Source organism: Rana temporaria, chromosome 3 (genome assembly GCF_905171775.1).
Source record: "Rana temporaria chromosome 3, aRanTem1.1, whole genome shotgun sequence".
Taxonomy (NCBI): Eukaryota; Metazoa; Chordata; class Amphibia; order Anura; family Ranidae; genus Rana; species Rana temporaria.
The window spans coordinates 203,875,239-203,899,823 of NC_053491.1; the positions used below are offsets into that span (position 1 = coordinate 203,875,239).

The 24,585-nt window shown below is 43.7% G+C and overlaps 1 protein-coding gene across 3 annotated transcripts in view; it reads left to right on the forward strand.

The window, feature by feature from the left end:
* Positions 1–2,273, forward strand: part of POC1B (POC1 centriolar protein B) — a 118,511-nt gene extending 116,238 nt beyond the window's left edge. For all 3 annotated transcript variants that reach the window (XM_040344153.1, XM_040344154.1, XM_040344155.1), the window contains exons 11-12: positions 86–271; positions 2,085–2,273. In XM_040344153.1, the coding sequence (XP_040200087.1) occupies positions 86–271; positions 2,085–2,189 (291 nt within the window). In that variant the 3' untranslated portion in view covers positions 2,190–2,273. The remainder of the gene's footprint in view (positions 1–85; positions 272–2,084) is intronic.
* Positions 2,274–24,585: the final 22,312 nt, after the last annotated feature.

Consider the following 24,585-nt stretch of genomic DNA (forward strand, 5'->3'; position numbering starts at 1 on the left):
CATCACCACTGGCACGTTCACAAGAGGTTCAAAATAACGTTTATATTTACTGTGTCTCTTTTGATATTTCTGTATCCTTATACAGGAACAAGATTGGAACAATCATCAAAGAAGTGAAGCCATGCCTCATGCTCCTTTATCATTACCAAGCACCAGCATGAAGAAACATGGTCATACAGGAAGACCTCTGACAGATGAACAATTCGCTCCCCACCCTTCACTGACTAGCACTTTGGAACACATACTAGATCAACTGAATGTGTTGACTCAGGTGAGATAGGCGGATGCCGGGATTTGTCACACCTGTCATTCTAATACAAGCTTTTCCCTTTTGACCTATTTTTATACAGATTATCTCCTGTGCTTTTTTTTTTGTAAGAATCGTAGAAGTTTGTGTACACACCATGCTGCTGTTCATTCATATATCAAGTATGAACTCATTGATCCTTCTGCCTGAACACTCAAATACCTATAGCTGTAAAAGAAAAAAGGTCTCTACTTCCCTTATGCCCAGTCCTTTCCCAATAGCATTATTGTGTTTACTGTGAAAGAGATGAAGAAATACACACTGCATATTAAACTTAGGCCTTGAAAGTCCTAAAATAATCACTTGAAAACCTGTAAGGATGTATTATGAGCACAACAATAATACCATTAGGTGACACATACAAGATACTAGTGCTGGCAAGATAAACGGTAGGAAATCATAAAAAAAAAAAAAAACAGAACGAAATAAAATGTTATATATATATATAATATATATATATATATATATATGTATATATATATATATATATATATATATCCAAGCAGCTAAGAAAACCTTTTCTGCTATAACAGTATATGTGTATATAGCAGCAGCTCTTCTATAGTAATATATACATTTTAGTGCACCTAATCTTATCCTGGAAGATCGTTTGGTTGTCAACATCACAACCAATTTTTAAACTATGAAGCCTGTGCTTCAGCACTTTTATTGTTTTTAGAGATTTTGGCATTGTCCAAATTTACGCTTTTGCTAATGATTCCACATTAACCACTCAAGTACTAGAATGTGTGTGTGTGTGTGTGTGTGTGTATGTATATATATATATATATATATATATAAAATGTAAGGTATTTACACAGCAATTTGTGATAAGGGTCCATGCAGAGCCATGGAGGGAATACTTAAACGTTGCTTTGTAGTTAGCCTTTCCTGCTACTTTAACCACTTGCTTACTGGGCACATATACCCCCTTCCTGCCCAGGCGAAATTTCAGCTTTCAGCACTGTCGCCTACAAAATAGGGGATAGAATTATGACGACTTTTTTTTATTATTATTTATTTTTTACTAGTAATGGCGGCGAGTTTTATCACGACTGTGATATTCCGGCGGACACATCGGACACTTTTGACACCTTTTTGGGACCATTCACATTTATACAGCGAACAGTGCTATAAATATGCACTGATTTACTGTATAAATGTGACTGGCAGGGAAGGGGTTAACACTAGGGGGCGAGGAAGGGGTTAATGTGGGGTTAATTGAGATTCTGGAACCTTGGTCGTTTGTGGCCTGTGTAGTGTTTGTGTGGCCAAGATGTGGTTGGCTGAAGAAACATTTTACTCTGAGGGCACATTTAGTGTCCATTATTTGTTTTTTAATATGTCTGTTAAAATCGTATATGTAGAACTGTAGAACAAATATGAATAGATTAGAAAATGGTTGACTATTATGACTACATGAATATTTTCTATATGTTCTAAGTCTGATCTGGGATGAAATGGGATTACCATTTATGTGATATGTATGGTACATTTGATTCAGCCAACTATGGTTTGGGTGATACTCCTGTAATGCATACCATGGGTTTTATTCAACTTATTTCTAATGTTTTTTATTCCAAGCAAAGATTTTTTTTTTTTCTTTTTTACAAACTAGGTTTGTTGCTGTTAAAGTCCTAACAGAGGTTTTTGTATTTACTCATATTGACTATAGGGATTGTGGCAACCGCTGTCTACACCAGAAACGCAATTTGAATAAAAAGACAAACGTTTTGTGACAATTGTACAGAATAATATCATATGCTTTGTTTTACAGACTGTTTCCATCTTGGAGCGTAGACTGACAATGACAGAAGATAAACTGAAAGAATGCCTAGAAAATCAGCAGCATATGCCTTTGCAAGATTCAGACACGGAGTGAAGTAGAACATCTACTAATCTTACTGTTTCAAGCTCCTCCACTGTAAATAAAATATTTAATATGTATTTATTATATTTTATTTTTTATATTTGTGCCAGCTTTTTTTAATGAAATTTAGACTGAGTGTGTGGCTTTATTTTTACTATTGCTGCCAAAGATGAATAGAAAAGAGTAACTTGCAAAATGATGATAAATAAGTTATGACACATTAACACCCTTATTGTATAAAGAGTTTTAAATATGGTAATCCATAGCAACCAGTCACTGCAATGAGTCAGGGTGAACCTGAACTTTAGCAATACCGGAGCCAGGCAAAAAGGTCACTAAAATGTTCTGCCGTTCAAGTATGGATCGACCGATATATCGGCCGATATTTGTTGTTTTTTAATTAATCGGCATCGGCCGATTTTGCTGGGAAAGAAAGCCGATATTTCGGCACAATTAAACTTCAGCGCGACTTGCTAAAAAGCTTCTGTAATGGGAGTCAATGCAAGTTGCCTGATAAGTTTCCCCTGGAAGCAACTTCTCCCTCCTGGGCAGCCTGCCAAGTCGGAGATAAGAATACAATGTTTCAACTTCAATGAACTGAATGTGTAGGAGAGTTCTCAGTTTAACCATTTAAAGACTAAATCTTTTTTGACACTTGTTGCTTACAAGTAAAAATCCTGTATTTTCTGCTAGAAAATCACTTAGAACCCCCAAATATTATATATATTTTTTTAGCAGAGACCATAGGAAATAAAATAGCGATTGTTACAATATTTTATGTCACACGGTATTTGCGCAGCGGTCTTTGAAACACATTTTTCGGGGGAAAAAAATACACTTTAACGAATTAAAAAAACTAAACAGTAAAGTTAGCCCATCGGCCGCCGCGATTTCTAAATATCGGCATCGGCCAGAGAACAAGCCATATCGGTCGACCTCTACGTTCAAGTTGCATATACTGGTAACTTTGAGAGGGAGAACAGAATCCTTGTATACATCTGGTTATTCGCTAGTAGATGTCCGTATGAAAATTCTTTGTACATTCGATAAGTGGATGAAAGTCGTTCAAAAACGACTTCGAGATTTCATTTGCTTTTAAAATTAAATTTTGTAACGAATGTAATTTCCCAAAACGAAAACCATATTCACTGTTTAGAAATTAGTTTGTTCTGGAAAAATGTTCTATCCTGTGCCTTCAAAATTTCTTGTTATATTGGTTTTAAACCAATATCTGTTGATTGATTGGAAATGTGTGTATGTATGTATGTGTGTGTGTATGTATGTATGTGTGTGTGTGTGTGTGTGTGTGTGTGTGTATATATATATATATATATAATATAAATATATATATATATATATATATATATATATATATATATATAAATATATGTGTGTGTGTGTGTGTGTGTGTATATATACACATGAATCAGCCATAACATTATGACCATCCACCTAATATTGAGTAGGTCCCCCTTTTGCTGACAAAGCAGTCCTGACCCATCGAGGCATGGATTCCACTAGACCTATGAAGGTATGCTGTAGTATCTGGTACCACCTTGTCAGTAGCAGATCCTTTAAGCCTCTGTAGACTTGCCTTCTTTTCATAGTGCATCACAGTGCCATCTCTTCCCCAAATAGGCAATGCACACTCAACCAGCCATCCGCATGATGTAGAAGAAAACATGATTCATTAGACCAGACCACCTTCTTCCATTGTTCCATGGTCCAGTTCTTATGCTTACATGCCCATTGTAGGCATTTTTGGCCATGGACATGGGTCAGCATGGGCACCCTGAATAGTCTACAGCTATGCAGTCCCATACGCAACAAACTGTGACGCACTGTGTGTTCTGACACCTTTACATCATAACCAGTATTAACATTTTCAGCAATTTGCGCTGCAATATCTTTTCTATTTTCTAGCGTAGCGTATCTGTTGCGGCATAAGGGCGCGGAATTCAAATGGAAGTGATGGGGGCGTGTTTTAATACAATACGTTGTGACCCGACGTAAACAACTTTTTTTAACTGCGCATGCGCCGTCCCTGGGGGTATCCCAGTGCGCATGCTCAAAATTAAACCGGAACCAGCCAATGCTTACGGCGGTGACGTCATTCTACGCAAATTCCTATTCACGAACGACTTGCGCAAACGACGCAAAAAATTCAAAATTGTATGCGGGAAGGACAGCCATACTTAACATTGAGTACGCCTCAGAACAGCAGCTTTAACTATACGCCGGAAAAAGCCAAACGCAAACGACGGAAAAAAATGCGCCGGCCGACGTACGTTCGTGGATCGCCGTAAATAGCTAATTTGCATACTCGAAGCGGATTTCGACGGAAACGCCACCTAGCGGCCGCCGAAAAATTTCATCTAAGATCCGAAGACGTACGCCTGTCGGATCAAGCCGCGATGCCGTCGTATCTTGTTTTGAGGATTCAAAACAAAGATACAACGCGGGAATTTTGAAATTACGCCGGCGTATCAATAGATACGCCAGCGTAATTTCTTTGTGGATCTGCCCCAACATGTTTACTTTCTGCCAAATATATATATATTCCACTCACTTGTAGATGCCATTTTAACAAGATAATCAGTGGTATTTACCTGTCATTGGTCATATTTTTGTGACTGAATGGTGTATATGTATCTGAAGTATGTAAATTGAACTGTATCCTTGTTTGTTAGATGCAGTTGGTTGTTTGCTAGTGTTTAAATGAAATGGCTAAACACACTTAATGATGAACTTCACAATTATTTTTTATGTGTTTTTGTTTGGAATTATGCATTTAAATAAAATGAGATGGGTCTCTAAAAGTCTGTAGAATTTATAATCTTGAAAATGGATGAAAATGAAAGTAATTTTTCTTGCTTTTTTTGCATCAGCTGTAGGGCATCAGTTTTTTCTGTGAAAAATAACAAACCACATAAGCAGACATTCTTTTTCTGCTGTAAACCAGCCGTAAAAGTCCTTTTTTTGTGCATGAACAAAAAATTAGCAACATCAAAGATGAGAACGGATTGACCGTGCAAATTTACTTGACACAGTACTTAGTACAGCCTTTTTTTATTATCTACTTACAAAGGTCATCATGGCAGACCAAACACATTTTATAGATTTAGCAATCATTTCCAACAGTTTTCACGCTCAAGCAATAGCCGCGTCTATGAGTTGACCACCAGAGAGGACAGCTACGCTGGCAATGAAAAACATTTATTTTTTTATTATTGATATTTATATAGTGCTGACAATTTGCATTCCGTACATTATCAGTCCCTGCCCTTAAGGAGCTTACTGCTACATACTAGGGCCAATTTAGACAGGAGCTAAATAACCTACCAACATGTCTTTGGAATGTGGGAGGACACCAGAGTACCCGGAGGAAACCCATGCAAGCACAGGAAGAACACGCACAACTCTAAGCATGTGTAGTGTCATGGTTGGAATTTGGTCTGTTGGAATAGTCATGTTGGAGATGCTTTGCAATATTAAAGCAGTTCAGTAGTGGTACTTTATTAATCTTTCCTTGAACAATGCTTGAAAAATCTATATATAAATGCACTTTTATGTAAAGCATTAACCCACTTGTATATGATAGTTATACACTATATTACCAAAAGAATTGGGACACCTGCCTTTACACGCACATGAACTTTAATGGCATCCCAGTCTTAGTCCATAGAGTTCAATATTGAGTTGGCCCACCCTTTGCAGATATATAACGGCTTCAACTCTTCTATGAAGGCTGTCCACAAGGTTTAGGAGTGTGTCTATGGGAATATTTGACCATTCTTCCAGAAGCACATTTGTCAGGTCAGGCTCGCAGTCTCTGCTCTTATTCATCCCAAAGGTGTTCTATCTGGTTGAGGTCAGGACTCTGTGCAGCCCAGTCAAGTTTCTCTATGCCTAACTCACTCATCCATGTCTTTATGGACCTTGCTTTGTGCACTGGTCCAAATCATTTGGTGGAGGAGGGATTATGGTGTAGGGTTGTTTTTCAAAGGTTGGACTTGGCCCCTTAGTTCCAGTGAAGGGAACTCTTAAGGCGTCAGCATACCAAGACATTTTGGACATTAATACTCCCAACTTTGTGGGAACAGTTTGGGCATTGCCCCTTCCTGTTCCAACATGACTGCGCACCAGTGCACAAGCAAGGTTCATAAAGACATGGTTGAGCGAATTTGGGGTGGAGGAACTTGACTGGCAGATTCTTCCTCTGATTTGTCCTTCCACCACTGTATTCCCAAAGCTGAAAGATACAATTTTGGAGTTTATTTAGGACGTCCTCAAATGTCTTAAGTTAGACTCTGCAGTGCATGAGGGTCCCAAAGTGACCAGCATGGGCTCTAGAAAACATAAAAAAAAGCTCCTAATGACTGTATGGTTCTTGCCTTAGTCAAGGATGTTTTGTACTAGTATTGGAAACATCCCAAAAACTTTTATGATCTTTCTAAGCGCTTTGCACAACAATATCCCTTGCACCTGGAATTCTCAGAACAATCGTTTTTTCCCAAGGTAGACCTGGCTATCTCTTGCCTCAGTGAATTTGGTGGTCCCGGTGAGAACTTGCCTACTTTCAGGAATTCTAATGATAAGCGGTCTGAGGCTTTGCTCAAGGCTTCGTTTTTCTATCTGGGCAAACTGCACGGTGGTGTGTCAGAAACTCGATTCATGGTCTGGATGTACCCCAGAGGTAATAACCAGCTGAACTTGTTTCCAGCAGCCTTACACTACTGTTCTGTTTGAACTGTATGAGTGATGCACTGTTAATTATCGCATATTGTACTTCTGTCTGAATAAATATTAATACTCTTCTGGCTGAAGCCTTATTCTGCCGGGGTGTTCCTTCTGCAGGAAAAACTTTTCCCCTCTAGGCAAGCAAGCTTGGGTCCTTTTGGTCTACTGTGAATCCCTCAGTGATAGCATCCAAGTAGGTCCTGGGCATCATGGTGGCCTCTTTAGAGGGTCTGCCGTATGCTCAGTGGAATTCCAGGCATCTACTGTACAACAATCTGTCAACCTGAAACCAGGCATTCCTTTTACAGAAATATCCTATGTGTGTGTCTTCCAGAGCCCGTATTTCTCTGATGTAGTGGGTGTCAGGGTCATCATTGGAACTGGCCTGTTAGTTACCCTCCCTTCAGTTACTACTTTGAGATGTCCCATATGGTATGATGGAAGACCTGTGCCCTATACTGTACTCACAGAAAATGATTTTACAGTTGCATTAAAAATATTTTTTTTGTCTAATCTTTTTTCCTTTTGTATCTACATTTTATATTTGAATCTTTCTATATTTACAAAGCTATTGTATTGCACTTAATCTGTTCAGCTTTTAGACTAAAATGGTTAAATGGACATTATTAGCCACTAATCTTGTCCAATGGCCTCTTGTGTCTGAGAATTAGTGTCCAATTTAAACCTGCTGTGGAAGATTCTCCAGGTATGATAGCTGGGAGAGGTTACTTCCAAATATGACCTTCGACATAGAAAGGCGTTCGTTACCTCAAAACAATTTAGATCTTTTAATTATCGCAGGGATTTTTTATATGCCGACAGCTAACCATCATACACATAAACATACACCTCATTGTCCAATATTGGTACGGTCATTGGATAGGAAGTTGGCAGCTGATGGGTCTAAGGCTTAGCCATACATCCTTTGGTTTCTCTCATGAAAGAGAAGCTTCAGCCCCTCCACCAAAAAATTTCAAGTCAGCAGCTACAAGTACTGTAACCAGTGGCGGCTGGTGCTCAAAATTTTTGGGGGGGCGCAAAGGAAAAAAAAATTGCAGTCTCACTGTGCCCAAACGCAGCCACTGTTCCATGCCATCAAACGCAGCCACTGTGCCGTGCCATCAAATGCAGCCACTGTGCCATCAATTCGCACCACTGTGCCATGCCATTAAACGCAGTCACTGTGCCATCCATTGTCACCACTGTGCCATGCCATTAAACTTAGCCACTGTGCCATCCATTGTCACCACTGTGCCATGCCATTAAACGCAGCCACTGTGCCATCCATTGTCACCACTGTGCCATGCCATTAAACGCAGCCACTGTGCCATCCATTGTCATCACTGTGCCATGCCATTAAATGCAGCCACTGTGCCATCCATTGTCATCACTGTGCCAAGCCATTAAACGCAGCCACTGTGCCATCCATTGTCACCACTGTGCCATGCCATTAAACGCAGCCACTGTGCCATCCATTGTCACCACTGTGCCAAGCCATTAAACGCAGCCACTGTGCCATCCATTGTCACCACTGTGCCATGCCATTAAACGCAGCCACTGTGCCATCCATTGTCACCACTGTGCCATGCCATTAAACGCAGCCACTGTGCCCTTTAATGGTCGCGACTGTGCCAATTGTGCCCACTGTGCCCTGTAAATTGCTTTCTCCCCCCCCCCGCCCGGCACTTACCTTTACTGGAGTCAGGCATCCACGTCCCACAATGTCTTCTCCCGCCCTCGATGACTGACAGGCGTCTCAGCCAATCAGGTTACCGGTAGACAGAACCGGCCAACCTGATTGGCTGAGGCGCCTGTCATCTTATTCAAGGGGCGTACAGTCTGTGCGCTCCGAGAATAAGCTTCTGGGACCCGAGGGCTGTATTGGGAAAGCCTATCAGAGCTGTTGGCTTTGATAGACATTTCCGTACAGCCAACCAGCTGGCGTTATTCAGATGGCCGGACATGAGCGCCGACCATCTGAATAACAGCGGCGATAATAACATAGATTTGTGCAATGCATGAATCTATGTTATTTCAGTGGCGGTGAGAGCCAGAGGGGGCGGCGCTCCAGCGCCCTCTATGGACGAACCGCCACTGACTGTAACTGATGACTTTTAATATTAAGACACTTACCTGTCCAGGTATCCAGCGATGCTGGCACCCCAGCGGATTTTTCAATCTGCTCTCAGATGCTGCCGCCACCATTCCTTGTAAAGGAATTGGGTGCCCTACTGCACATGCGCAAAGCAAGCAACGCTTTGTAAATGGCTCGGTGGAGGAGGGGGTGCTGAAAACCGGGCCCCCTCCAAAATGTGGCAGCGGGGGGGGGGGGCTAACGAGCAGAGCTTCCCCTTTTGGGTGAAGCTCCGCTTTAAGTCTGTGGGAGAAAATCATTTGATTCCCCTATTCACACTAGACAGCATGGATAGAGGAATATCCCTTGCCAGCTATTGTATTCAAGCTTCTAGTAACAAAACTGGTTTCAGATTGGTTTAGGGCTCATGATTATCCTACTAATAAAATAAATAGCTGGCATTTGTAATGTAAACACTTGGTTAGGTTTGCTTTAAAGGGGAACTATAGTCTTTTTACTAATACATGTAAAAATGTGTAATAAAAAAAAAAATATGTATATAGAATTACATAAATCTGTTTCTTGCTTTAAGGGCCTGTTCACGCCATGTTTTTGCAGCAACGTATGTAGTACTGCACCACATGTTAATGGTACTGGAGAGATAAGGTGCCATTTATTCTGAATGGCACCCCATCACAAGGATTGTTTTTCTGTACGTAACTGCTCCCTGTTTCACAATCTGCCCCAGCTTGCTGCTGACTCACCTGGATCACTGAACCTCTTTCCTTGACCTGCACTGGACCACTTTCCTTACTCTGCACTGTGAATATCTTGGACGTTTTTCCCTTTACTGTACCCGGATTTTTTGGTCATGCTGCGCAGGAACACTGAACTTCAACTTAAACAGAACAATTTCTTGGCTAAAGGCGCATTTGATCTTTGCCGGAATATTGCCATTTTACAACCAAAGTGATACATGCATAGTGGCACAGGACACTTTTTCCCCACAAATAGAGATTTCTTTTGGTGGTATTTGATCACCTCTGCGGTTTTTATTTTTTGCGCTATAAAGACTGACAATTTTGAAAAAAAAAAACACTATTTTTTTCTTTCTGCTATTATATGTTGCAAAAAAAACGAATTAATCAGTTTGGGCCAATATGTATTCTCTCTGGGGACCCTGTTGTAAGGGGAGGCTCTCTGGGGACCCTGATCTAAGTAGGGAGGCTCTCTGGGGACCCTGATCTAAGTAGGGAGGCTCTCTGGGGACCCTGATCTAAGTAGGGAGGCTCTCTGGGGACCCTGATCTAAGTAGGGAGGCTCTCTGGGGACCCTGATCTAAGTAGGGAGGCTCTCTGGGGACCCTGATCTAAGTAGGGAGGCTCTCTGGGCACCCTGATCTAAGTAGGGAGGCTCTCTGGGGACCCTGATCTAAGTAGGGAGGCTCTCTGGGGACCCTGATCTAAGTAGGGAGGCTCTCTGGGGACCCTGATCTAAGTAGGGAGGCTCTCTGGGGACCCTGATCTAAGTAGGGAGGCTCTCTGGGGACCCTGATCTAAGTAGGGAGGCTCTCTGGGGACCCTGATCTAAGTAGGGAGGCTCTCTGGGGACCCTGATCTAAGTAGGGAGGCTCTCTGGGGACCCTGATCTAAGTAGGGAGGCTCTCTGGGGACCCTGATCTAAGTAGGGAGGCTCTCTGGGGACACTGATGTAATGAGGGGGGCTCTAGGGACCCTTATGTAAATGGGGGATCTCTGGGGACTCTGATGTAAGTGGGGGATCCGTACTCAGATATGTAATGATAATATATACATATTCATACACACACACAGATTTTTATTGTTTGTTGAGAAGGCGGAAATAGAGTGGGTTTGTAAACCATTGTGTGTGACCAGCCCCCCCATTTTACTTACCTGAGCCCCGTATTTCTGTTGGCGGAGAAGCGCTTGTTCTCTCTCCACGGGGTCCCAGCTCTTAATTGGATAGATTGATAGCAGCGCAGCCATTGGCTCCCACTGCTGTCAATCAAATCCAATGACGCGAGTGCCGGAGGATGGGGCCGAGTCCGGCATTTGTGTCTGTAGATGCAAATGCTGGACTCGGGAGTGTGCAAGCAAGGGAGAGCGATTCTACTAGGGGGATTATCTGATGCGGGGAGGAGCCGTCGGGGGACCCCAGAAGGCGAGGTTCGGGGCCACTCTGTGCAAAACGAGCTGCACAGTGGAGGCAAGTATGGCATATTTGTTATTTTAAAAAATATATAAAAATGAACCCTTACAATCACTTTAAGGGGGCAGCTCATTCTCCCTAAACTGGTAAAATAATGTACGCCTACTTTTTCGTGTTCTTGATTCAAGTTAGCCATTGTTTCCACTCGGTGCATCTCTCATATATATAGTTACATAGTAGGTGAGGTTGAAAAAAGACACAAGTCTATCCTGTGTGTGTGATTATATGTCAGTAAATCATACATCATATGAAGAAACCAAACAAATATAGTGTAGTACTCCGGTTTCCTCCCACACTCTAGAAGACATTCTAGTAGGTTAATCAGATCCTGCCTAAATTGGCCCTACTACATGTATGAATGTGTGTTACGGACCTTAGATTGTAAGCTCCCTGAGGGTAGAGACGGATGTGAATGTACAATGTATATGTAAAGCGCTGTGTAAATTGACGGCGCTATATAAGTACCTGAAATAAATAAATAGTATGTTCAAAAAGAACAAATTATAAGGAGGTAATTTTTATACATACAATATATGGACTTTTTATTTCAGTATTTAATGAACATTGTGTTTTAAGAGGATTATATTGATTGATTTTAAGCACTGGTTGTTGTGAATCATCTTGTCCTGCTCAGGGGGTAGTTTGTTTCCAGCCTCTGGGAATTTTATACGTTTTATATTCTTTTTTTATATTTCTTTTTTTGCATAACCTAGTGCGATGATTATTATTATTAAGAATCAATGCCAAACATGAAAGATAGTTTTTCTGTTTTATTATAATTGGTAGTGAATGCAGTCTGGATAAACCGAGGCTGGGCAAAATAAGGTTTGATTTTTGCTTCGTTATGAAGTTTGAAGTTTTTTTTATGTATTTTAAAAACGTCATCCAAAGAGAAAGGACAGTGTCACCTAAAATGGTATTCTAAAAAAGATTTTCATATAACCTCGTACACCTACCTCTCCTACAACAAAAATAAAAGGTAACAAGTCACTTAGTTTGTCTGGAGGGTACAAAATGCTCTCTCAATTATAAAAAAAAAAGTGATAACATATTTAAGAGGCAGAAATTGCTCATTGCTTAGGAACCCCTAGCAATCTCTTAAGAAACTCTGGTTGAGAAATGAGAAAGGCTGATCTAAAATGTTGGTGTATGCTTTAGATGTAACAGTGCCCTGGTAACACCCAAAACGACGTAATTTGTAGGTGAGTCCAGCAAGGCAGCTCCAACATCAAGGCCCACCAAAAACTGAAATGTAAGTTCCGTGTGGAGCCTAATGTCGCGTACACACGATCATTTTTCGGCATGAAAAAAACATAGTTTTTAAAAAATGTCATTTAAAATTATGTGTGTGGGCTTCACATCATTTTTTGGGTTCTGAAAAACGACATTTTTTTTCGAACATGCTGCATTTTTTAATGACGTTTTAAACTATGTAATTTTTCGGGTTGTAAAAAATGATCGTGTGTGGGCTAAAATGACGTTAAAAACCTGCGCATGCTCAGAAGCAAGTTATGAGACGGGAGCGCTCGTTCTGGTAAAACTACCGTTCATAATGGAGTAAGCACATTCATCACGCTGTAACAGACAAAGCGCAAATTCGTCTTTTACTAACACGGAATCAGCTTGAGCAGCCCCCAGGGTGGAGTCATCTGCATGGAACTTCCCCTTTATAGTGCCGTCGTACGTGTTGTACGTCACCGCGCTTTGCTAGAGCATTTTTTAGAAACTATGGTGTGTGGGCAAAGTTGTTTTAATGATGAAGTTGGAAAAACGTTGTTTTTTCTACATGCCGAAAAACGTCGGTTTTTTTTCATGCTGAAAAATGATCGTGTGTACGCGGCATAAGGGCCTTTTCACACTAGGCGAACTTCGTCTCAGCGGATTCCACCAGCTCAGAGGGAGATCTCTCCACAGATCTCCGCTGAGCCCGTGGATGACAAGTCCCTCTCTGCTCACTGAGCGGGGAGGGGCTTGTGCAGCGCCGCTGTCTCCTATGGAGGGATCTGATGAAAACGAACAGCATGTCTGATCTCACCCGATCTGCCATGGATGGGTGGCGACGTATCGGATTGGGTCGGATGTCAGCGGACATATGGATGTATGGAGCGGCCGTTCAGGACCATGTGAAAGGGGCCTAATTCACCACGATGGGCCAATGAACACAAGGGTTGCAGTGTTTGGGCTGAGCTCAAGTCCTAGACCTAGACGGTAGGGTTGTACAAGCTACACAAGTTTCACTTTCAGCAAACCTGCAAGATGCTAATTGTGAAATCGTAACTGCAGTGTTTTCCCAACGTGGTTCTGTGAAAGCAGAAGCTCTGTTCTAGCAGTCCTTTCCTGCTTCTGCTAATAATAGGAGCATGTGATCATAGCCATTAATCAGCTTATTTAAAAAAGAATATATTTTATCTAACCAACTTTGTCCACAGCTGCTGTGCAGCACAGTCGTGACCTTACACTGCTGTCTGGTGGGGTTTCCTTCGGTCCGTCACGGGCTGCTGTAGCTACTCTGAGATTTTCTTTCCTCGCTTTTGAAATCAGAAGAGGACTCACTGCTGCTCTAGTGCTTCTGCCACATTCCTGCACAGGTGCCTCTCTTAGACCCCTTTCACATTGGACCTGTAGCGGCGGTGGCGGTATATCGCCGCTAAAAATAGCAATAGGATTGCCGCGGGAATCGGCCGCTAGCGGTGCGGTATTAACCCCCGCTAGCGGCCGATAAAGGGTTAATACCGCCCGCAATGCGCCTCTAATGTTTTCAATGGGAAGGAGCGGTATACATGCCGCTCCTCTCACCGCTCCAAAGATGCTGCTGACAGGAGATGTTTTTGTCTCCCGCCAGCGCATCATCAACTAGCATTTTCAGAAAAGATCCACAATGGCATCCTCCATACAGAGAATGTTGAAAAAAAAATATAGGAATAGTTACTAGCATTAAAAGTAAGGAGAATTTTTTTGTGCAGCTTCACCCAGTACAGAACCCCCCCCCCCCCCTCCCCGAAGTACACAGCTGCCCCCCCACCCCCTCCCCAGTGAAGCCCACCTCAATGCATGCCTCCCACACCCTTCCTCAGTGCAGGCCTTTCAGAGTAAGTGCAGTGCAAGAACTAACATTAGTAATGATAAACATCTCCTGCTGGCCCATACCTAAGGCTCCTTTCACACCGGTGCCCTTTTCCAGGGAAACAAGCTTATGAAAACGATTCCCCATTAAATCCTATGTAACTGTTCACACTGCAAGTGCGCTGCACTTTGAAAAGTAATTGCATGCTGCATCCTTGGTGTAAGTCAATAGGAACGCAATCCGTGTAAAAGGGCCCTAAGACAATAGGGCCAGCCAGTAGTTTTATATATGAATAGGAAAACAATTGTAGTTGGATATTCAGGGCTTCAGTGTTGGAAGAAAGAGTGTGAAATATTTGAGGAACCCATTTCTGCTCTATACATTTTATGCATCAAAATTGTAATATTGGTTTGTATAATTTGCAAAGATATTGGGCCAGATTCACAGAAGAAGTACGCCGGCGTATCTACTGATACACCGGCGTACTTTCAAATTTCCAGCGTCGTATCTTTAGTTTGAATCCTCAAACCAAGATACAACGGCTTTTGGCTTCCAACCGACAGGCGTACGGCTTCGTACGCCTTCGGATCGTAGGTGCAATACTTTGGCGCCCGCTGGGTGGAGTTTGCGTCGTTTTCCGCGTCGGGTATGCTAATTCGCTTTTTCCGGCGATCCACGAAGGTACGCGTGGCCGTCACATTCTCTTACGTCGTCTCTATTTCGTGGCGTATAGATAGACTTGCCATGTTAAAGTATGGCCGTCGTTCCCGCGTCGAATTTAGAATTTTTTTTTTTTTGCTTAAGTCGTCCGTGAATAGGAAAGGACGTAACTCTCGTCTACATTCAAAAAATGACGTCGGTGCGACGTCATTTCGCACAAAGCACTGTGATTTTGCCTAGGCTCAGATAATGCCATTAGTCAACAGCAGGCAGAAGGAAAGATTTCTTCTGTCTCCTCTTTACTGATCAGCCTGCCATGTTATAACCTCGTAGCAAGTTGAGAAGCAGATGTCTGATATGTGTCCTGTTTGTGGCCAAGAACTGAAATAACACCAAGATTTATATGATTGAGTCATCTGTGAGCCAATGTCACAACTTAGGAAATGGACCCTGACAATGGATGATGACTGAACAAAGGTGTCAGAAGAATGTTTCTTATCGTACATCACGGGACACAGAGCAGCATATTCATTACTATGTGGGTTATATGGAGTACCTTCAGGTGATGGACACTGGCAATCTCAAACAGGAAGTGCCCCTCCCTATATAACCCCCTCCCATAGGAGGAGTACCTCAGTTTTTTCGCCAGTGTCTTAGGTGTTGGTCATGGTTTAGCTTGCCTCCACATCCTTGGGATTAGGTGAGCTAACCGGTTCTGTCCAAAGGCCTCAGCGCTAAAGTGGTCAGTAACCGGGCCCCAAACCCTTGGGGTATAGCCCATAATGCTTTTCTTTTTAGAGAGCTGGACCCTGGGCCCAGAACTTAGAAACCTTTGGGGGCCTAATGTTTCTGTTGCCAGAGTGCTATATGGGCCCAGGACAGTGGATCCTTCATAGGAACCCAGGGCCTGAAGGTCTAGTACGCTACCCACGGAGATGGGGGAAGATTGGACCGCTTGCTGTGCAAAGTCCTGCGGCATGGAGCAGGTAAGAGGGGGGGCCTGCGGGACTTGGTTCGACAGCAGGCCCTCCAGGGATCTATGGGGAGGTTAGCCTGTGTATGCTCTGGCATTGGCAGTTGAGGTCACTATGTCTAAGAAAGACAGGATGGTCTGGATATTTTACCCCCCAAATATTGGATTCCCTGGTCTGTTTGCAGGTAACCATCTGACTGCGCGCTAGGTGGGTAGAGGGGGCTGTGAGCCTATACCTTTCCAGAACTTAGGTCTTAACCTACCAAAAGTTCCTACCTGGCTGGGTGTCAGGCCGCAGGCAGCTGAAGGAGGGGACTTCCCCTAGCCGCTCTGTGTCCGGTAAAGAGATGCTTTAAGAGCTTACCTATAGCTGCGCTGTGGCATGTATCCTGCAGGGCAGGACTCCTGGTGTCTTCCAGCATGGCCCCCCCCCGATAGCGGGCGCGCGCGCGGGCGCGTGCATGAGAAATAATGAAATTCGCGCCATTTCGGAGGGGGGGGCGGGGCGTCAGGTTCATAGGAGGAAGGGGCGTCCCTTCCTCTGTGGTGTACAGCTCATTCAGTCTGAGCCTGGAACAAGGAGGACACAGAGCGGCAGCGCTGCGGCTGAGAACAGTGACACCCGGTGGCGCAAGCGAGTATTACAGTTCTGGAATTCAGAACTAGCTTAAATTTGTCCAGCCTAGAAAATCCTTATGGCAGCAGGTGGATACTAGCAAATTCTGCTGTGGGGGACAGTGTGCTTTGAAAAAAAAAAAAAAAAAACTTTTCTTTTGAAAAAAAAAAAAAAAAAAAAAAGGGAAAAGGTAAAAGCACTGACTGGATTCCCCACCAGGTTTTTGGTCATCAGTAGTACTGTTGTTCCCTAAACCACATATATTATCTCCTGGTTACAACAGTCAGTTGTTGTATACAGGGGTACCTCGGTATTGTACCATGGCTCCCAAAGGCTCGGGATCAAAAGGGGTCAAAAAACCAAAGGGTTCCCCCTCGGATTCTGAGGATACGAGTCAGGCTATGCCGGTACTCTCCCCACCTGTCAACCCAGTGGTGGGTGCCTTGGATGAGCCAGTAGGGGGGTCTGGTGCTGAGGCTGGCCCAGATCCACCCAACCCTGTGTTTATCACAGAGGAGATGCTAGCCGTCTCCCTAGGAGGGCTAGAGGAAAGATTGGCAGCTATGATCACCAGATCCATGCCAGGCAAGAAGCGGACTAGATCCCCTTCGCCTAAGGGTGTATCCTCGGATAATGAGGTTCTTTCCCCGGAGGAGTTAGCAGTATTTGACAGACATGGTCCGTTCGGCCTTTAAGATGCCCTTACCAGGGCCTCAGCTTCCGGAGGTTTCCTCTTTGGGATCCTTAAAAGCGCCCTTGAGCAATGCAGTTTTTCCGGTCCATCCTCTGTTAGAGGGGTTAATCTTCCAGGATTGGGGTACGGCCGGACAGAGTTTTTCTGCCGCCTAAAAGATTTTCTATTATCTACCCTATGGAAAAGAAATTTGCCAAGAAATGGGCGCTCCCAGCTGTGGACGCAGCCATCTCCTGTGTGAATAAATCATTAACTTGCCCGGTGGAAAACATACAAATGTTTAAAGACCCGGTGGATAAACGTTTAGAATCACTTTTGAAAGCCTCCTTTGCTACGGCAGGAGCAGTGGTACAGCCAGCGGTGGCTGCTATCGGGGTCTGTCAGGCTTTAAAGGACCAGACAAAGCAGATGCTTAAGGACATTCCTGCCCAACAGGCAGAGGAGTTATCCGATATTCCCAGAGCTTTGTGCTTTGCGGTAGATGCTATAAAAGACTCCATCCAACAGGCGTCTATCTCTATGTTTGGTGCATATGAGGAGGCCCTTATGGTTAAAGAACTGGGCGGCCGAGCCACCATGCAAGAAACTGCTGGCGGGGTTCCCCTTCCATGGAGGGCGACTCTTCGGAGAAGATCTGGATAAATACATGCAGACTATTTCAAGTGGCAAAAGTACCCTTCTACCAGTAAAAAAAAAAAAAAAAAAAAAAAGAGGTTCCGGGGGCCAGCCTTTAAAAAACAGCTTTCCCCTATGCCGAGTACCTCAAATTCCAGGCAGTATCGACGGCCTCCTGCGCGATCCAACTTTAACAATAAATCGCAGGGACAGGCCCCTGGGGGCAAGAAGCCATGGTTTCGCAAACCAACAAAGCCAGCCCCTAAGTCTGCTTTATGAAGGGGCGCCCCCACTCACTCGAGTGGGGGGAAGGCTTCGTCTCTTCGCAGAGGTTTGGGGAAGCCAACATCCCCGACAAATGGGTCCAGTCATCTGTGGCCACAGGCTACAGATTAGAGTTTTTAAGGTTTCCTCCGCCTCATTTCCAGGAATCAAGGGTTCCGAACGATCCAGCAAAAAAGGCCTTGCTGCTAGCGGCATTGGATCGTCTGCTTCGCCAGGGCGTGATAGTAGAGGTACCAGCCCAAGAGAAGGGGCTAGGTTTCTACTCCAATCTGTTTGTCATACCAAAACCCAACGGCGATGTCAGACCCATTTTGGACCTAAAGAGTCTAAATGTTTACCTAAAGGTCCAGTCATTTCGGATGGAATCCGTTCGGTCAACAGCCGCCGCGCTCCAGAAGGACGACTTTCTGGCGTCTATAGACATAAAAGACGCTTACCTTCATATACCGATCTTTCAGCCACATCAAAGATTTTTACGCTTCACAGTGGCCCAGCGTCACTTCCAATTTGTGGCGCTCCCTTTCGGGCTGGCTACGGCCCCCCGGGTATTCACGAAGGTCCTGGCTCCAATTCTAGCCAATCTAAGAATCCAAGGGGTCACGGTCCTAGCATACTTGGACGACCTCTTAATCATAGATCACTCGGCTCCTTGCTTGGAGCGAGCAGTAGCCCTCACGGTTCAGTACCTGGAGAGGTTCGGTTGGATCCTAAACCGAGAAAAATCAGCATTTCAACCCTCAAAACAGTTGGAATATCTCGGCATGAGGTTAGACACGGCTCAGCAGAAGGTATTTTTGCCCCTGGTAAAGGTCAAAGCTATCAAAGAATTGATTTGGTTGGTTCTAAGCAAAAGAGAGCCAACCGTTCGCCTATGTATGCGTTTACTAGGCAAGCTAGTGGCCACGTTCGAGGCGGTACCTTACGCACAGAGCCATACTCGCGTCCTACAGGCAGCTATTCTAACAGCTTGGAACAAGAAGGCCCAGGCCTTGGAGTTTCCTTTGACTCTATCATCAAGAGTCCGGCAAAGTCTGGGCTGGTGGTTAAACCCTCAGAATCTGCTAAAGGGAAAATCTTTCTCCCCCATAGCCTGGAAGATAGTGACCACAGATGCCAGCCTGAAAGGCTGGGGAGCGGTCTTGGATGGTAGCACTCGCCAAGGTACTTGGGCAGAGGCGGACAAGCAGCTGCCCATCAATATCCTGGAGCTCAGAGCAGCGTGGCTAGCCCTCGAGGCTTGGACATCCAAATTACAGGGGTCCCCGGTGAGAATACAATCAGACCATGCCACAGCTGTGGCATATATAAACCACCAAGGGGGAACCAGGAGTCGCGCCGCTCAAAGAGAAGTGAGCTTAATATTTTTATGGGCAGAAGCTTATGTTCCCTGCATATCGGCAATATTCATTCCCGGAGTGGACAACCTGCAGGCGGACTTCCTAAGTCGCCAAACTCTGTCGCCAGGGGAATGGTCTCTACATTCCCAGGTCTTCCGGACAATCTGTCAGAAGTGGGGTGTGCCAGACAAGGATATCATGGCATCAAGGTTCAATAAGAAACTAGACGGGTTCATATCCCGGACAAGGGATCCGATGGCCTGCGGAACCGATGCGTTGGTGTGCCCTTGGCATCAGTTCAAACTTCTGTATGCCTTTGCCCCGCTACAGTTACTACCCCGCCTGTTGCGCAGGATCAGGGTGGAGCACAAACCAGTCATCCTGGTAGCTCCAGCATGGCCCAGGAGGGCATGGTACTCACTAATCCTAAAGATGGCAGTGGGAGACCCTTGGACGCTTCCTCTACGGCCAGACCTACTCTCACAAGGACCGATCCTCCACCCTGCATTACGGCGTCTAAATTTGACGGCCTGGCGGCTGAATCCCTGAGTCTCAGGGGTAGAGGGCTGTCTAGGCAGGTAACCTCTACCCTGATCAGGGCTAGAAAGCCGGTCACCAGGGTGATTTAATACAGGATCTGGAAGACCTACGTAGGCTGGTGTGAGTCCAAGAAATGGCTTTCCCGCAAGCATACCATTGATCGAGTGGTTAAGTTTTTTTTTCTCCAGCTAGGAGTGGATAAAGGTCTGGCATTAAACACAATCAAAGGACAGAGGTCAGCTTTGTCAGTGTGGTTTCAGCGGCCGCTGGTCACCCACTCGCTGGTTAAGACCTTCATACAGGGGGTCTTGTGTATTAATCCTCCAGTTAAATCCCCGCTTGGTCCGTGGGATTTAAATCAGGTTCTGTCAAGTTTACAGAAACAACCTGTTGAGCCACTCACTCGCTGGTTAAGATCTTCATACAGGAGGTCTTGTGTATTAATCCTCCAGTTAAATCCCCGCTTTGTCCGTGGGATTTAAATCGTGTTCTGTCAAGTGTACAGAAACAACATTTTGAGCGGTTGGCTTAAATTCTTTTTGTTTCACTGACAAGGAAGTCAGTAATTTTGGTCGCCATAGTTTCCGCCAGAAGAGTAGCGGAGCTGGCAGCCTTATCCTGTAAGGAACCATATCTTATTTTCCATAAGGTCAGGGTCGGTTTTCCGCCCTCATCCTTCCTTCCTACCGAAGGTTATATCCAGTTTTCATCTAAACCAGGATTTTGTATTACCATCCTTCTTTCCTAAACCTACTTCCAGAAAGGAAGGGTTGCTGCATACCTTGGATATTGTCAGGGCCATGAAGGCCTATCTTAAAGCTACAGAGAAGATTTGAAAAACAAGAGGTGTTGTTCAATTTGCCAGATGGGCCCAAGAGAGGGCAGGCAGCTGCAAGATCCACCATCTCGAGGTGGATTAAACAGTTAAACACTCAGGCCTGCGGCTTGAAAGGTTGCCTCCTCCTTTGTCATGGGCGCCTCCTGGGCAGCACACCATCAGATCTCTATGGCTCAAGTTTGCAAGGCAGCAACCTGGTCTTCAATCCACACGTTTAAAAAATTTACCAGGTGGATGTTAGAAGGAATGCTGATACAGCCTTTGAGCAGGCAGTGCTGCAGGCTGTGATTTAAGACCCTCAGAATCGGGGGCACCCTTGAGTTAAAATTTAAATTTAAATTTATTTTTTCTCGACTAAATGGGATTTATTATTATTTGAGTATATCTCTAAATTAAATCCTGTTGTCTTGGGAAGATGTCTCCCTCCCCTCATTAAAGCATTGCTTTGGGACATCCCACATAGTAATGAATATGCTGCTCTGTGTCCCGTGATGTACGATAAGAAAAAGGGATTTTTAAATACAGCTTACCTGTAAAATCCTTTTCTTGGAGTACATCACGGGACACAGAGCTCCCACCCCTCTTATGGGGACCATTTTGGGAGGCATACTGCTTGCTACAAAACTGAGGTACTCCTCCTATGGGAGGGGGTTATATAGGGAGGGGCACTTCCTGTTTGAGATTGCCAGTGTCCATCACCTGAAGGTACTCCATATAACCCACATAGTAATGAATATGCTGCTCTGTGTCCCGTGATGTACTCCAAGAAAAGGATTTTACAGGTAAGCTGTATTTAAAAATCCCTTTATTGTCAGGAGGCGTACTATTCTGTCTATGAGGGGTAACAAATACCTGCAAGTAACGTGCTCGCCAATTTTACATTATTTATCCCTTGTATGGGGAAGATAACCATCCACTTTGTATCCACTATATGGGCAGTGTTTTTTATTATTGTGTACCAAGTGAGATGATTGCAACATATCTATATTTTTGAATGCATAGTACTTTTAGTCTATACCATATTTTTTTAAATAAACTTCATGCAATAGACCTTGCGCCTTCCTTTTATCTTTGTTAAACAGCGTCTGTTACAGGAACATTAGTCCCCTCAGTGCCCACCAGTGCCGCTAATCAGTGCCCATCAGTACTGCTAATCAGTGCCACCTATTGGTGCCTCATCATCAGTGTCACTTATCGGTGCCGCCTACCAGTGCTACCTCTGTGCCCTTCCCTGCCGCCAATCAGTGCAGCCTCATCAGTGCCACCTATCAGTGCCTTTCAGTGAAGGAGAAAAAAATCCTGTTTGCAAACTTCTATAACAAACATTTTGTTTTTCAAAATTGTCGGTCTTTTTTTGATTGTTAAGCAAAAAAATAAAACACCCAGTGGTGATTAACCACTTAAGACCCGGACCTTTAGGCAGCTAAAGGACCCGGCCAGGTTTTGCGATTCGGCACTGCGTCGCTTTAACAGACAATTGCGCGGTCATGCGACGTGGCTCCCAACAAAATGGGCGTCCTTTTTTTCCCACAAATAGAGCTTTATTTTGGTGGTATTTGATCACCTCTGCGATTTTTATTTTTTGTGCTATAAACAAAAATAGAGCGACAATTTTGAAAAAAAAACAATATTTTTTACTTTTTGCTATAATAAATATCCCCCAAAAATATATAAAAAAACATTTTTTTACCTCAGTTTAGGCCGATACGTATTCTACCTATTTTTGGTAAAAAAATTCGCAATAAGCGTTTATCGGTTGGTTTGCGCAAAATTTATAGCGTTTACAAAATAGGGGATAGTTTTATTGCATTTTTAATAATTGTTTTTTTTTTTACTACTTTTGGCAGCGATCAGCGATTTTTTTTCATGACTGCGACATAATGGCGGACACTTCAGACAATTTTGACACACTTTTGGGACCATTGTCATTTTCACAGCAAAAAATGCATTTAAAATGCATTGTTTAATGTGAAAATGACAATTGCAGTTTGGGAGTTAACCACAGGGGGCGCTGATGAGGTTATGTGTGACCTCATGTGTGTTTAAAACTGTAGGGGGGTGTGGCTGTTGGTGTGACGTCATCGATTGTGTATCCCTATATAAGGGATCACACGATCAATGACGCCGCCACAGTGAAGAACGGGGAAGCTGTGTTTACACACAGCTCTCCCCGTTCTTCAGCTCCGGGGACCGATCGCGGGACTCCAGTGGCGATCTGGTCCGCGGGTCCCGCTGTCCCGCGACCCACGGCAGGGTACTAGCACAGGACGTACCTATACGTGCATATGCCCAGCTGTGCCATTCTGCCGAGGTAAATGTGCAGGAGGCAGTCCTAAAGTGGTTAAATACCACCAAAAGAAGACTATGTAAAAAAAAAATGATAAAAATGTCATATGGGTACAGTGATGCATGACTGTGTAATTGTCATTCTAAGTGTGACAGCGCCGAAAGCTGAAAATTGGCCTTGGGCAAGTAGGGGGTGAAAGTACCCAGTAAGCAAGTGTTTAATTTACATTTTGTATATGATTATTTACATTTTGGGACTTAATACAGACATAAATAATACCACACACATGACCCAAATAAAACAAATGCAAAATGTTATGTACTATAGTACATAATATTATGTATTCATAATATTGTCTTAATAGCTGTATTATTTATTCACATGTGGTTTGATTAAAGCGGAGTTCCACCTATTTTTTATGTGTGCACTGTATCTTATGGCCATTAAGAATGCTTTTACCAATGGGCATTTTTATTATTTATTCTTGGAAGCAAATACCCTTTATCCTTCTTTTTTCAGCAGCACTTCTGGCTGCGACCACCTAGGCGATTTGCAAAGACTCCTGGGATAGCGGCGTCATGTTTTCCAGGAGTCCTTGCGAATCGCCTAGTGATGAAATCTTACGTGTCAGAATCAGGGAGGGCCACGCAGTGGCGTTAGTGCACAAGCGCGAGATCGAGAGGTGCCAGCTGCGCTGAAATCCTGCAAATTAAGAGAAGAGGGCTTCAGATGCCCACAGCTAACATGGAACCTGCCTGCTTCCGAGGTCTGGTTAGTAATCAAATATTTTAGCAAAAACTACAACGACCACACATATGACAAGTTCTAAATGTTGCTGTATATATTAGACAAGTACAGAGGTGTTTTAAAAAAATAAATAAAAATGTATTTGGGAACTGAAACTCTACATGCATTGCTGCAATACCTAGATGTGGCACAACATTGCTCAACTTCCTCTGCCTCCAGCCTTCTTCTTGTACAATGAATTGGCATCATGTGTCCAATAAAGCAAGAAACAGGAGTGTCACCTGCCTGGCTGTGTACTATGGTAGAAGCATGTGAAATACAAGGTTAGCTGAACACAATTTGAAATCCTTGGAAAGTGTATATACACAGTGCCTTGCGAAAGTATTCGGCCCTCTTGAACTTTGCGACCTTTTGCCACATTTCAGGCATCAAACATAAAGATATAAAACTGTATTTTTTTTTGAAGAATCAACAACAAGTGGGACACAATCGTGAAGTGGAACGAAATTTATTGGATATTTCAAACTTTTTTAACAAATAAAAAACTGAAAAATTGGGCGTGCAAAATTATTCAGCCCCTTTACTTTCAGTGCAGCAAACTCTCTCCAGAAGTTCAGTGAGGCTCTCTGAATGATCCAATGTTGACCTAAATGACTAATGATGATAAATAGAATCTACCTGTGTGTAATCAAGTCTCCGTATAAATGCA